This window comes from Sus scrofa, chromosome 17 (assembly GCF_054392235.1).
Source record: "Sus scrofa isolate SSC_HxYL_T2T_F1_AM1 chromosome 17, Sscrofa_HxYL_maternal_Yorkshire_Landrace_v2.0, whole genome shotgun sequence".
In the NCBI taxonomy this organism is placed as follows: Eukaryota; Metazoa; Chordata; class Mammalia; order Artiodactyla; family Suidae; genus Sus; species Sus scrofa.
In genome coordinates, this window is record NC_139399.1 from 12,740,152 (window position 1) to 12,754,775 (window position 14,624).

The 14,624-nt window shown below is 35.3% G+C and overlaps 1 protein-coding gene across 50 annotated transcripts in view; it reads left to right on the top strand.

Moving 5' to 3' along the window:
* PCM1 (pericentriolar material 1) overlaps positions 1–14,624 on the top strand; it is a 108,048-nt gene that overhangs the window by 54,765 nt on the left and 38,659 nt on the right. For 28 of the 50 annotated variants that reach the window (XM_085002992.1, XM_021077919.2, XM_085002997.1 and 25 more), the window contains 4 exons: positions 5,868–6,032; positions 9,295–9,351; positions 11,933–12,105; positions 12,705–12,836. In XM_085002992.1, coding sequence (XP_084859118.1) covers positions 5,868–6,032; positions 9,295–9,351; positions 11,933–12,105; positions 12,705–12,836 — 527 coding nt within the window. The remainder of the gene's footprint in view (positions 1–5,867; positions 6,033–9,294; positions 9,352–11,932; positions 12,106–12,704; positions 12,837–14,624) is intronic. The other 22 variants (XM_085002998.1, XM_085002999.1, XM_021077923.2 and 19 more) reach the window with 2 other exon arrangements.

The following is a 14,624-nucleotide window of genomic DNA, read 5'->3' on the forward strand; positions in this document are numbered from 1 at the left end:
GCCATGTCTTCCTGAGCCTAGAAATCCTGGTTTATTTGTATTTTTGAAACTCCTTTATTCTGAAGAATTATAGCTCCAGATACACAGTTCAGCTTTTTTCTTTTTTTTTTTTAAGGCAAATATTGACATTCTAATCTGTTTGCTTTCTTCTCTCATATTTAAGTAAAAATACTTGCCAAAAACATACATTCACATTTGTTAAAGAGACACCTAAGGCCATCTGTCATTGAGAGCACTTTAAGGCGCACACACAAAGATAAAAGACCTGATAGCAGAACCAAACTAATATCTGCAGAGTCAGAATAATATGTAGCAAAATCCTTGCTATTCAAAATGTGAACCATAGACAAGCAGCATCGCCGTCATCTGGGAGCTTATTAGAAATGCAGACTCTTGGGTCCTGCCTTATACCAACTGAAATAGTATGCGTTGTTTTTCAATATGCATGTTAGTAAAATTCCAGATGTTTTAATATGAATATATGCATATTAAAGTCTGAGAAGTGCTGAGCTAGACCACTTATTTATGTTGCTTTTATTCTCTTTATGGTATAGGAATAGCTATTCTTAGAAGAAGAATGTTTACTCTGTCTTAAAGGAGGTAGGAATGGAGAGCAACAGAATATTGGAAAGCATTTCAAATTGTAGTGGCAATAAGAAAACTAGCATAGAGTCAGGATGAAGTGAGAAGAGAAGAGAACTGGGGAAGGAAATAGTATATGACAAATAGACCAGCACTGAAGGACTTAAGTTGCTATCTTGAGAGAGAGAGAGTACAGCCTGTTGTACCACCCCAGATTTACTAGCCTGAACTGTCTGTGTGTTTTTTGCACATGCTGACAGTCTTTCAGAAGTAGCATGCTAAAATCTTCATTTAAAGTTGTTTCCCAACGATGGTACTCTTTCAAAGGTCTTTATGTGTAAAGATACATATTGTTGTAGTAAGATTTTACAATGATGTGTTAATCATCTTTTAAACTTTGGTTCAGATTCAGACTTGATGAGTTCAGCATGATTTCTTGCCTTGCTGCGTGTTTGAGTTATCAGACCTATCCCTTGGTTATGAGACCCATAATCTGGCCATGCTCTACCAGGCTAGAGAGGTGCCCATTCTTTCTTGGGAAATTGGATGGAACTGTTAATGCACTGACCCCTTGAGTTCTAGCCAGCCCTGAATCTTCATTTTTTCCCCTTCTTCCACTCTTGTTGCTAACTAATGAAGATTGAGTTAAAATGGATGTCTAGCATTAAGCCAGGCAAGGCCTGACAGATGTGACCAGTTAAAAAACAGCCCTTTTTAGATTCAGAGAGTTTATTACTTTCTAAGGCACAGAAAGGAAAAATAGCCAGAGGTGCCAGCTCCCTGTGCCCCTTATTCCACTTACTACAAGGGCAACAGTAAAACAGGAAGGGCCAGGTGACAGCTGCAGTGTGAGTAGTGGGACACCGAGTAGCTGAGGAGCCAGTACTGCTGTATGGGATGGAGATGTGCCCTCGCGGAGGTGAAATAGTCTCGTGTTTCATCAGAACCCAGGAGAAGGTGGATGAGCAAGTTCTCCCTTGACAGCCTTCCAGTGATTATAAGGCCTTCTGCCAACTTCTGACAAGACTTGGATTCAGTAGGGGTTCAGTCCTTACCTGTGTGGCCTGTGGATACATGGAAGGTCTCCATGGTGCCATGACGCAGCTGTTGCCTACAGTGGAGACACAACTAAAAATACTGTTTTTTTCTAAACTGTTATCAGCCACTCATGCTGAGAAAAACAAAGCGGGTAAGGCAAGTAATGATGAAGTGAGATAGGAGATAATCCCCTTACAGCAATGAACATCATGTATTGTCATTGTTATTGTTGTATCAGCTGGCCTGGCAAGTGTTACTCTGAAGTATTACTAACTTTCATTGAATTTCCTACTCTCCCTGGAACATTGCTATTAAAGTACCCCAAAGAAAAACTAAGCAACAGTAGTACCTTAACTTTGGAAATCTAAATAGCCCTTGATGTTTTTAATGTGGGACTCATGTAAAACCATGCTTTTTTCTTCTTTTTATAGCATCTTAATAATTATAGCATGCTTCTATAGTTTCAGCTGTTTGGAGGGTAGCTGGAGTTTTGTTTTTGTTTTGTTTTTTTTAGAAAAAACTGGGGCTCCCTAAAGAGAATTTTGTGTGTTGTATAATATATGTTTTAATATATATTTTAATCTTGATTAGTGTTTATTCAGCACCTTTTGCATGATTTAGTAACATCAGTCATAGGCTTAATTCCATTTGCATAAATGTTCTTGTTAGAATAACATACTTGATTTTCTTCAAGGCAGTTCATATCATTTTACATGTTACTTTTGGCCATCATATCGTTTGCTGTTGGACCCTGTTTTATGTAAAAGTCAAAAGTAACCAAGAGGGCTTTTTTCCCAGTAAGTTTCGTGCAAAATGAATGAGAGTGACTAGAGAGTGTGAGAGGCCAACAAAGAAAGCAGTACCCTAGATATGAGATGACGAGGTCCTAACTTGAATGAGGTCTTAGGAAAAGACAGGGAAGCTGACTATAATATAGGATATCACAGACTAACTTGATATTGGGAACTTGTCATCAGCAGAGGGGTTGCTGTGGTCTGGAGATGTAAGCAGCAAGGCTTTTCGTTCTCTTTAGAGAGCATCTAGGGCAAACACTTGCTTTGAGGAGATCCATGGTACCCCTCCAGCCATGGGTAGGACACCTCCCTCCCTTACATGAGTGGCAGTCTTTTCCTGCTACTGGGAAAGGGTGTCATTGAACAAGTAGGTGGCATCCTCTCTCCCCTGAATGTGGTAGAACATATACTTTTGCAGCTGAGCAGACTGAGGAGTCAAGAGGCTTCCTCTTACTGACTTGATGGGAGGCTGACAACTTGCTAGGCAGAGCGTCTCTTTCGTTGTGGGCATGAAACTTCCAAGCATCCTCAGCATGCTGCCATTAAAGCTGCCCAGGACTTGGGTCCAACCTTAAGGGTCCATAAGTGTCCTGACTAACCCAGTGACTGTAACAGTGCACATAAAAGGGAATAGCAGCCAGACAAAAGACATAGAAGCAGACCACTGAAAAAGGTAAAATCTAGTAAAAACAGTTATCGAAGGAAATATTTTAGTAAAATAATAATACTTAACCAGATTAAATTATTTTTAAAAACAGATCGAATTGTAAATTCTTTAGAACTTGGAAAAATGATTTTCACATTTAATGTTTAGATTATTTGAAAAAGGTGAATGCTATTAAGTTCTAAATTACTGGCCTAGATAATTGAGGGGAAGACCTGTGTCATTAGACATAGACATTAGACAGAGAATAAAAAGTAATGAGAGATAAAACCAAGAGGAAAATGATTAGAAGCTTAAAGTCAAATCTTGGAGATCTGGTATATATCAGGAATTCTAAGGGAGGGGGAAAAAAAAAAAAAAACAGGTGGCGAGGCAGTAATTAAATAACAAAGAGAAATCTTTAATGAAGAAAGACTCAAGACTGCAATTCAAAATAGTTGACTGTTGCCCAGCCAGGAGCAAGAAAGGAAAGAAACACCCCTTCCCCCTATGTATATTCTGATACAGTTCTTCAATTCCAAGGAAAAAGTAAAGATCTTCTAAGTTTCTAGATTGAAATAATCAGTTAATAATCAGCTTGACTGGAAAAAACCAAGCTGACATCACATAATCTTACAACATAAAAAAGTGGAAGAAAGTGAAATAACATCCAATCATGGACAAAAAGAACTGCAACTCAAGAACCCTATTCTCAGACAAGGGACTCTTCATCTGTGTAGATGAAAAGAAGATACGGTGTAGCCTATCTGAAGAAAACCATAGAAACAACATATGAATCAGGTAGAGACCTTTATATAGGGGAAGGTAAAAAGGAGAGATAACAGTTCAATAAAGAAAGCAGTAGTTTAATATCAGTTATTAATATAAATTTGAAAGTAAAGTATTAGCAAATTCAATCTGCTAATATATCAAAAGAATAGCAGACTTTTGTCAGTAGGTTTTATTATAGAAATGTAATCGTGGTTTGTTACCAGAAAATCTGTCAGCATTTTATCAACCACATTGCAGGACATATCATACCAAGTCATATCATAGCAGTAGATTACATAAAATTTTAAGTTAATTCTAATGAAAATACACCTAAGAAGGCAATTATTTAGATATTATAGGAGTTCCCGTCATGGCCCAGTGGTTAACAAATCTGACTAGGAACCATGAGGTTGCGGGTTCGATCCCTGCCCTTGCTCAGTGGGTTAACGATCCGGCGTTGCCGTGAGCTGTGGTGTAGGTTGCAGACGCGGCTCGGATCCCGCGTTGCTGTGGCTCTGGCGTAGGCCGCTGGCTACAGCTCCGATTCGACCCCTAGCCTGGGAACCTCCATATGCCGCGGGAGCGGCCCAAAGAAATAACAAAAAGACAAAAATAAATAAATAAATAAATAAATAGATAGATAGATAGATAGATAGATATTATAAAGCTTGTTAGCTCTAGAGCCAATTAAGCATCATTGTAAATGAAAACATTCCCTTTGAAATATCTTTATCAAAATTAGGAGTTAACAGGCATTCCCTCTCTACCTCCAACATTAGCATTGTTTGGGAATTACGACAAATTGAAGAAGTGGAATAGATATTTGAAAAGCAGGGAAACAAATTTTATGTTTTTTTCTAATTGAGCCCAGAGATGCTGGAAAATAATTACCTAGATCAATAAAGTAGTTATGAAATAAATGTGCAAACTTTTTTCTATGTTAATAATACTCATTAGAAATGAAAATACTCTTTTCAAAGTAGTATCCAAAGCTATTAGGGCAAAAAATCCTTAGGAATAAATTTAACAAAGAATGCACTAGTTCTTAAAAAACTTTTTTGAAGAACACAGAATAAGCTTAAGCAAATGTGAAAACATAACCATGTACTTAAATTAGATCCTAAGATCGTATAAAATTATTAAATATCAATTCTCTCAAATTAATATTTTTAATTGATTCCATTTTGAATCCTCATGGATTATTTCTGAAATTGGAGGGAAAAAAATCTCAGAGCTTATGTGAAAGGGTAGATGTCCCAAAAATAGCTAAGAGAAGAAGCTAAGTAGGACTTGCCTTACCAGATGTTTAAACACACTTTCTTTTCTGTGGCTAAAAGGAAATGCATTGGAGTAGATAATTTACCAGATGTGATGCCCAGAAATAAAACCCAGTATGTATGGAGATTCAGTATATTGACCAGGGTTGAATTTTAATTAAGTAGGAAAGGGTAGGGTAGGTATAACCAACTGTCCATGTGGAACAAAATAAAGTTGAATTTCTGCCTTTGCTAGATACCAAAGGTATACATAGAAAAATTAATAATGAAATTTGGAAGATTTAGTAGAATATATGTATAACTGATGGATGGGGAAGACTTTTTAAATGAAGTCATATTACACAAAAGGTATATAAAAGCAGGCATTTGATTACTTAATGTCTCTTACTCTTCTGTCAATCATGGACATATTATATGTATTGGATGTGATTCTTTTATTTCCTAATATTGAAAAATTGTTAACTTGGAGTCTAGTAGAGAATATGGGTTATATAAGGTCTACCATGTAGTTTGAATTGGGGTGTATTCATTGAGAGGAGTATTAAAGGATAATGAGTGTTAGAATTTCTTATTATTACCCCATGCCTCCAGTGATAATTGCAAAGATATTTCCAAGGCATTATTACTATTTTGTTTCCTTTTTTACTAGGCCTTCACAGTGTTCTAAATTAAGTTACCTGTACTACTTCACTATGGAAATCATTTTCCCTTTCAGTGTGAGGTAGTTGCAACTGATAACAGTTGTCACTTTTTTTACTCAAGGGTATGAAAGTGCCAGTATGTCTAGCACATGTGAACCTTGCAAAAGTAGGAACAGACATTCAGCCCAGACTGAAGAGCCTGTTCAAGCAAAAGTATTCAGCGGAAAGAATCATGAGCAACTGGAAAAAGTAATAAGATGTAGTAGGTCTACAGAAATATCTTCAGGTATGTTCTTTATTGGTTTGTTTTAATTTAAGGATTTTTTTCATATAGATTTGAAAAGCTGTATTAAGACAAGCTTCAAATTGATCTATCACACTTTTCTTTCATATGCAAGATTTTATGATAGAGATTACAGTACACAATTATTGAAATTAAGAAATATAAACAAAATTTTTATTGTTATTGTGGTACTATCTTTTGACACATTTTGATAAAATTTTGAACAAAGTTAACATAAATTTGGTACTCCTGATTTGAAATTCTGAAAATATTATCTGAATAATAATTTGATATAAAATCATATCATTCTCTTGCTTAAAACCTTTGGGCTTTACCATGCTTATAGGAGAAAGTCTGTAAGCCAGTAGAGGTTGGTTCTTTCCTGCCTTTCCAGATTCATTTCATACTACCCTGTCTTGAACTTGACTCTTTCAGTGGTACACAATTGCAGTTTTTCCCATAGCCATCATGCTGTTTCTCACTTCAGCAGTTGTCTTTTCTGCCTTAGGGTCTTTTTGCTATTTGCAAGCCCTTTTCTCTGCTAGACTCTTAAGTGAAATTTTTTTTTTTTTTTTTTTTTTTTGCTTTTCAGGGCCGCACTGGTGGCATATGGAAGTTCCCAGGCTAGGGGTCCAATTGGAGCTACAGCTGCTGGCCTACACCATAGCTACAGCAACATCAGATCCGAGCCGCATCTGTGACCTACACCACAGCGTATGGCAACTTGGGATCCTTAACCCACTGAGCAAAGCCAGGGGTCAAACCCACAACCTCATGGTTCCTAGTCAGATTCATTTCTGCTGTGCCATGACGGGAACACCTCAAGTAAAATCTTAATTCCGTAACTTTGGAATTGCATCCAAATCCAACCTGGAATAGGTTACCCTTCCTCCTTTTTGTTTTTCTGTCATAGCCTGAAAACTCTTTTATTGCCTGTGTCACATTATATAATATGAACCTGTTTAAGTGCCTCTATCACTTTTTGAGTCCCTGGGCAGTACAGTAGATAATATCTTCATATTTGTATCTTTAATGTTAGCAGGGTACCTGACATATGGTGGGCACTTGATGAGTGTTTATTGAATGAGTGGAGTCATACGTATTTGATACCACTTTAGTTTTAATAAGTACTGGCAGTTTCCTTATTTATAAAAAATAAGTAAATTCAAAGAAATATGGAGAGAGAGACAGTAAATATGGACTCTCAATTTTCAGTTGTCAATAAGACCTTTGGTGAAGATGATAAAAATAGTGGCTAATCATTTGTGTTATGCCTTACTGTTTACAAATTAAACAAATTATTCATCGCACTTGAGTTTCATAATCCTGTGAATTGGTTTTATTTTCATTTTGCAGATGAGGAAACATGATGGGGGGAAGTACCCGTTTTTTTCCCAGTGCTCATAAGGGGCCAGTGATATAAAGTGGTAGTTGTTCTCAAACAAAGTCATGCCCTTAATCCAGTAATTGTACTTGTAGGCATCTATCCCAAGGGAGACAAAAGTGAAAAGAAGAAATTGGGATTTTGTGTTGTCTGAACAGCATGATTCTAACTATTTTAAATAAAAATCTTGGAGTTCCCATCATGGCTCAGTGGTTAACGAATCTGACTAGGAACCATGAGGTTGCAGGTTCCATCCCTGGCCTCGCTCAGTGGGTTAAGGATCCAGCATTGCCATGAGCTGTGGTGTAGGTCACAGACGAGGCTCGGATCCTGCGTTGCTGTGGCTCTGGTGAAGGCGGGCAGCTACAGCTCCTATTAGACCCCTAGTCTGGGAACTTCCATATGCCACAGGTGTGGCCCTAGAAAAGAAATAAATTAAATAAATAAATAAATAAAACCTTACTCTAAAAAAAAAAATCTGGCTGAAGAAACTAGAAGAGGAGTTCCTGCTTTTGCACTGTGGGTTAAGAATCCAACCGCAGCAGATCAGGTTGTGGTGGAGGCACAGGTTCGATCCCCCACCTAGCACAGTGGGTTAAAGGATCTAGCATAGGTCACAGCTGTGGCTTGGATTCAGTCCCTGGCCTGGGAATTTCCATACACTGTGAGTGTGGCAATAAAAACAAAAAACAAAAACCAGAAGAAAATGCATCAAAATGTTCATAGTGGTTTTATCATTTTTAAACACCTCCATCTTTTCTAAAAGTTTTAATGAGTATTATTTCTGTAATCAGAAACATCACATTTATTTGTACTTTGAAATGACTTTCCCCAGATCATACTGCTAGCAAGTGGTACTGAAGTTTCAATCCCAGTCTCCTGTTAAGCCCAGGATGCTTTTGTCAAACATCAGTTCTCTTGTTAGGACACCAGAATTTTACCAAAGTTTTTATAATTACCATCTTCTTTCACTATCTTTATCAAATAGTGATCACTTCAAATAGTAAAACAGTTGAGGAAGGGCAGCTGAGTTGACAGGCTTAATAAATTGTATATCATTTATCTAAATAATTGATACTTGGACATAAGTACTTAAGACCTACTTACTGTAACTTAGAAAAATATAACTATCAAATTTTGGCGAACTAAAAAAATATTTGATTAATGTAAATATACTTCTTTTTTTTTTTTTTTTCTTTCCTTTTTAGGCCACACCTGAGGCATATGGAAGTTCCCAGGCTAGGGGTTAAATTGGAGCTGTATCTGCTGGCCTATATCACAGCCACAGCAAGGTCGTATACAAGCCACATTCTGCAGCAGTGCTGGATCCTTACTCACTGAGCAAGGCCAAGGATCAAACCTGCATCCTCATGGATACTAGTTGGGTTCTTAACCCACTGAGCCACATTGGGAACTCCAAATATACCTCTTTTCTAAAAAGACTTAGTTTTAACCTTTACCCTAAATACCCTAAATATATATATTCTTCGTGCATGTAATAGTAGTTTTTGTTCCATGATCATTAGATTGTAGCATATATGGCTGCTGGTATTGACCTATACAGTCCTCTTCTCCCTTGGGAGTTGTGGAAGCTTCCCCTCATGTATTAGTTTCTAAGAGTGAATGGTAGAAGTTTATTACAATAGTTAGCATCAGCCACATCAATTCAAGTTTATGGAAAAAACCTTTTGATATTTTCCCTGAACAGACTGTTTTTGAATAGAGCATAAACCATACTTTGTGATAACATTTCAATTCAGGGAAACAATTTTTTAAAAATTTGCTTATTTCTTTTCTCCATTCACTTATTCATATTTTAGACCCTGTCTTTACTATTCATACACATTTTATGTTCATCCTTATGTCTGCCCTTTCCTACAGCACATGCTAGGAGAATACTACAGCAGTCTAACAGAAATGCATGCAATGAAGCGCCAGGTAACAATCTGCTTAGTTTTGGTGTCCACTTTTTTGTTGAAATTTTCCATTGGTCCTAAACGTCCTTAGTTTTATTGTTCTGATTTTTTTTTTTTTTTTTTTTTTTTTTTTAGATTTAGTTTAGTGTGTATGTTATTTGCTCATTTGCTGGTAAAAGTGAAAGAGAATTCATACTCATTAAATTCTGAAGCTTTTCATTTATAATTCTTTAGTTGGTTGGTAGAATTGGCTACTTGTTTTTATTTTCTGTTAGTATATGTAATATAACCAACACATTCATGTAGGGGGAAAAAACCTTTTTATAATTTAGTATTTTATTTGAAGTTATTTATTTTGTTCCTTAAATGCTTACAAACAAATATTTTTTGGAAACAAAATAGTTATTTTTATTCCTAGCTCTTATTTACAGTGTTAAGTATTATGTATGACTTTTGTTGTAGCTGCTAATTTTTCCTTACTAGTCAACATGTATAAAAAATAAACCATTGAATAAAAATAACTATGACATGCAAAGACCATGATAAATAAAGATCATAGAAAATTGCAGAATGCTATTTTTGTCTTTAAATTATAAATTTTCATTAGATATGTTTCTGTATGATTTAGAATTGGAAATATTATTTAATACCTCCTGACATGAAAAGGAAGAGCCTGTTACAAACCTTTTGGGGAATTTAAAGAAAAAAACAAAAAACAAGGACCTGGTACGGACAAAGCTAAATATATCAATGATATGTCCTAAAGGAGTTCCCGTCGTGGCGCAGTGGTTAACGAATCCGACTGGGAACCATGAGGTTGCGGGTTCGATCCCTGCCCTTGCTCAGTGGGTTAAGGATCTGGCGTTGCCGTGAGCTGTGGTGTAGGTTGCAGACGCGGCTCGGATCCCGAGTTGCTGTGGCTCTGGCATAGGCCGGTGGCTACAGCTCTGATTAGACCCCTAGCCTGGGAACCTCCATATGCCGCGGGAGCTGCCCAAGAAATAGCAAAAAGACAAAAAAAAAAAAAAAGAAAAGAACTCTGAAAGTAGGATAAAAAGATGGAATCAGAGAATTGGACTGAGTACAAAGACTTTTCTAGCCTAAACTAATGTGTTTTAGTCCAAGAGGAGAGACTGGCAAAAACTTCTACTTCTGTGTTATAGATGGGGGAATAAAGCATGTGTTTGGCATAATTTTTATTTGGGAATAATTTAATCTTCACGCATATAATTTAAATTGATAACTTTATCACATACAGAAGTATGGAAGATATCATGCTTTATTCTTATATCTTTGAAATAAAAAATTATCTAAAATTGACCACACTACAATATAATGTATAAATTGGGAAAATTTGTGTGTTACCACATATTTCTTACCTGGATTTTTCCAGTAAGTAGAGATGTTCTATAGAGATAGTTTTGGTTCCTGCTCATAATAAATATTTTTATAGTACCATATCACATTTGAAATTTTAAAACTACTAAGAATTTTAGTATATAACCTCTTTTATACTCATAAATGAGGCAAGATAGGGAAGTTACACATTTCTTATCCTAATTATTTTATATGTATGGAAATTGAGACCTGAGGATGTTAATTTACTTAGTAAATTAATGGAAGGTTTTTTTCATTAGACCACATTTGCTTTTCATTTTTAAAATTTCTATCTTGCAAAAAGTGAATTAAATTTTAATGGTCTTTGCATATATATTTGAAAGCATAATATTTTAAAATACTCAACATTTCAAATTTCCTTTCTTAGAAATTATCACTATTTTTGTGGAGCTTGAATATTTTTGAATATTTACTGACTTCTGCTTCTGCTATTGCTTTAGAAAGTTTATAGACTTTAATAACTAGAAGAACACTTGGAGGTTTTTTTTTTTTTTCATAGAGAACTCAAAATGGGAATAGTTCATAATTTGTGCTCTTAAGATATGATTGTGTATCTTTAAGGATGTTAATTCTGTGTTACCAACAAATACATGCAGCGGAATTGTTGCTAAATAATAGTGATGGCTAGATTCTGTGAAGCTGAAAACTTCATTTGGGTCATTGCTGCTCCAACTTATAGTGAATACATCAGTGAAATACTATAGTAAAATTATGTTACAATTACAAATTCAGTTTTTCATCAGTAGGCACAATAGTGGAAATATGAGATTTAGTAGACCTAACTAGATAGACCTTAAAGTAGGAGCAGTGTTGTTCTTAGCATTGACAAAATAAACAAATTTCCTTTTGTGTAAAAAAGTTCATATTAGCAAAAAAAATTATTGGAATTTTCTTACTTCGTTCAAGTGCTGGAAGGTTACCACTGATTGTTCCTGTGAAATGTATAAAATTTTCCAGATAGTTATTATTGAGAAATAAGTTTAAGTAGTAGTAGGTAGTTATTTCTCTCATAAATAGCATGTATCTTGATATTTCAAAGATTATTTTTACCTTGGTAATTTTAAGATTCTTTTTTTAAAAGTCTGGAAATAGAGTTATATGTGTTCTGATTTTTAAGTAATTAAAAGTTGGGAGTCATGATACAAGTTAATAAAATAGGAACATATTTTATCAATATTAACTTCCTGATCTTTTCTGTCTTCCAGAAACGGGGAGTGATTTTTCCATGTTTGAAGCTTTGAGGGATACTATTTATTCTGAAGTAGCTACATTGATTTCTCAAAATGAATCTCGTCCACATTTTCTTATTGAACTCTTCCATGAGCTTCAGCTACTTAATACAGACTACTTGAGACAGAGGGCTTTATATGCATTGCAGGTATCTGGTACTTAACTTTCTTTTTCCTACTTTGGTGTTGCTATTCTTCAATTATATCTGCTTGCTTTCTTAGACTGAACTGTGTTCTTGTTCTGTAAGTATTTTGATCTGTTTTTTATGTGTTGCCTTGCCTTTTTTTGTTCTTTTTTCTTTTTATGGCCACACCTGTGGCATGTGGAAGTTCCCAGGCTAGGAGTCAAATCACAGTTGCAGCTGCTGGCATACTCCATAGCCACACAGCAAGGTGGGACCTGAGCCACGTCTGAACCTATGCCACAGCTTGTAACAATGCTGGATCCTTAACCCACTGAGCAAGGCCAGGGATTGAACCCAAATCCTCGTGGATACTAGTTGGATTCTTAACCTGCTGAGCCACAACAGGAACTCCTCCATGCCATTTTATTTAAATCTTCTTATGTAACTCAAGTAGCTTTAGATTTAGTAATTTTCTGAGCAATTTTTCAGTGTTTTTAATGTTATTTCTTTGTCACAGTTAATCTGTGGGGTAAGGAGTATTGCATTTATTCTTCACTTCTACTTTTAATTTGTGATTAAACATAAATGTTTTTCATAAGTAACTATCTTATTTCCTTATTTAGGACATTGTATCCAGACATATTTCTGAGAACAATGAAAAAGAAGGGGAAAATGTGAAGTCGGTGAATTCTGGTACTTGGATAGCATCAAACTCAGAACTTACTCCCAGTGAAAGCCTTGCTACTACTGATGATGTAAGCTGATAATGATTATTAAAATGTAGATGTAATTTCAATATTCATCAAACAAAAGTTAAATAGGTTGTCATAAATTGTGAGTATACATAAAATGTTGATTTTTAGCTTTTTTAAAAAGCTGAGTATAACGTATTACTGTACTTTGAGGTGAGGTATAAAGTCCAGTGGAAGTTGACAACAGCCAAACACCAAAAATTATATATAAATGATAAGCTGCAAAGTCTAAAATAGCTTTATTTTTATTTCTTTTGCCCAACATGGGAGTTGACTCATAACAGACGTTCAGTAAAATGTGTTGTGTTTAATCAAGACATTGAATAAACCATATAGAATTAGATCACAGAACCCTTGAGTAAGTAAATACAAGCTAAATTATAGATAAACTGTGTCTTTGGGTTAGAAGATAAGCCTAGACAATGGAAATCCTGGAAGAAGATGTAATATAATATATTGAAATTGATGAAGAAAATTTTGAGTAAAGTAAAAAGGGTTTGGAAATGAAAAAGGGTCTGGTGAGGAAAGTACCATAAATATGTACTCCAAAAAACACCTGCCCCATACCTGGGGGATTGAATGACTGTATGGCAAACTACTAGGGTACTGAGGAGATAATATGCTAGGTATTTGGAAACCACCTATTTAAAGGCTCAGACCCTGATTCTGTTGTAAAGGGTTATACGTGGTCCTGGAATAGCAAGTACATTCTATTTATGCCAACTTCAGCACCTGGATATTCATGGATAAGAGTGCCATAGTTGATTAGCAAATAATCTGCTATAGATACAGAGTTGGAAGCATATTACTGTGTTTCTTCCTGTTGTCGATGTAACATTATAAGTTTTTTCCTGAAAAGATAGTGTTTTCTCACAAGAGCATCTTCTCTTCTATAATAATTTCTTTGCAACTATTGAGGACTTTTTTCTGAATTTTTGCTCCTTAACTTTACTCACATTTAAAACAATACTTCCCCAAGTCATCTTTTTTGCTGAAAGCCGTTCTTCACCAGACTCCGACTCCTATATTAGTATGAACATAAACCTGTGTGCAAAATATAAATATTATAAATATAATATTTATAAATAATAATAATATTAAATATAAATATGATAAATAATAGCAAATATAAATTAATTTATATTTATACGAATTGCTACCTGTGATTGTTATTTTAACTAATTGGAAATTGTGCTCTTTTTTTTTTTGTGAGAAATGAAAAGTGGTCCAGCTATATACATAAAAAAATAAGAGATTCTGGGTTATATTAAAGTTGATTGGGCATTGAAATAACTTACTGAGAGAGTGTGAAGAGTGCGTGTTCTTAGAAATCTTTTTTTTTGTAATTTTATATCCTAAACTCCAGTGTCTTTCTTTTTATCCAAACTTCATATAGGCAGTATTACTCCCTATTATTTTAAAGGATTTGAGCCCATTGGTTTGCACCATCAACATAAATTTTGAATATTGAACTATATAGTTTATGATAAATTGACAGGGTTTTAAAGTTCAATAGAATTTAAAGATACAGTAACACTTAATGGGTTGGTGTCCTGGCTTGGGCTCGTACAATAAAATACTGTAGACTGAGTGGATTAAACACATTTATTTCTCAATGGCTCTGGAGGTTGGGAAGTCCCAGATCATGGTGCCAGCAGATTTTGTTCTTGATGAGGGCCCACTTCCTGCCTTGCAGATGGCCATCTACCCCCTGTATTCTCACATTGTGGTGAGAAGAAGCTTTGATGCCTCTGCCTTCTCTTATAAGGGCCATCATGGGGACTTCATTCT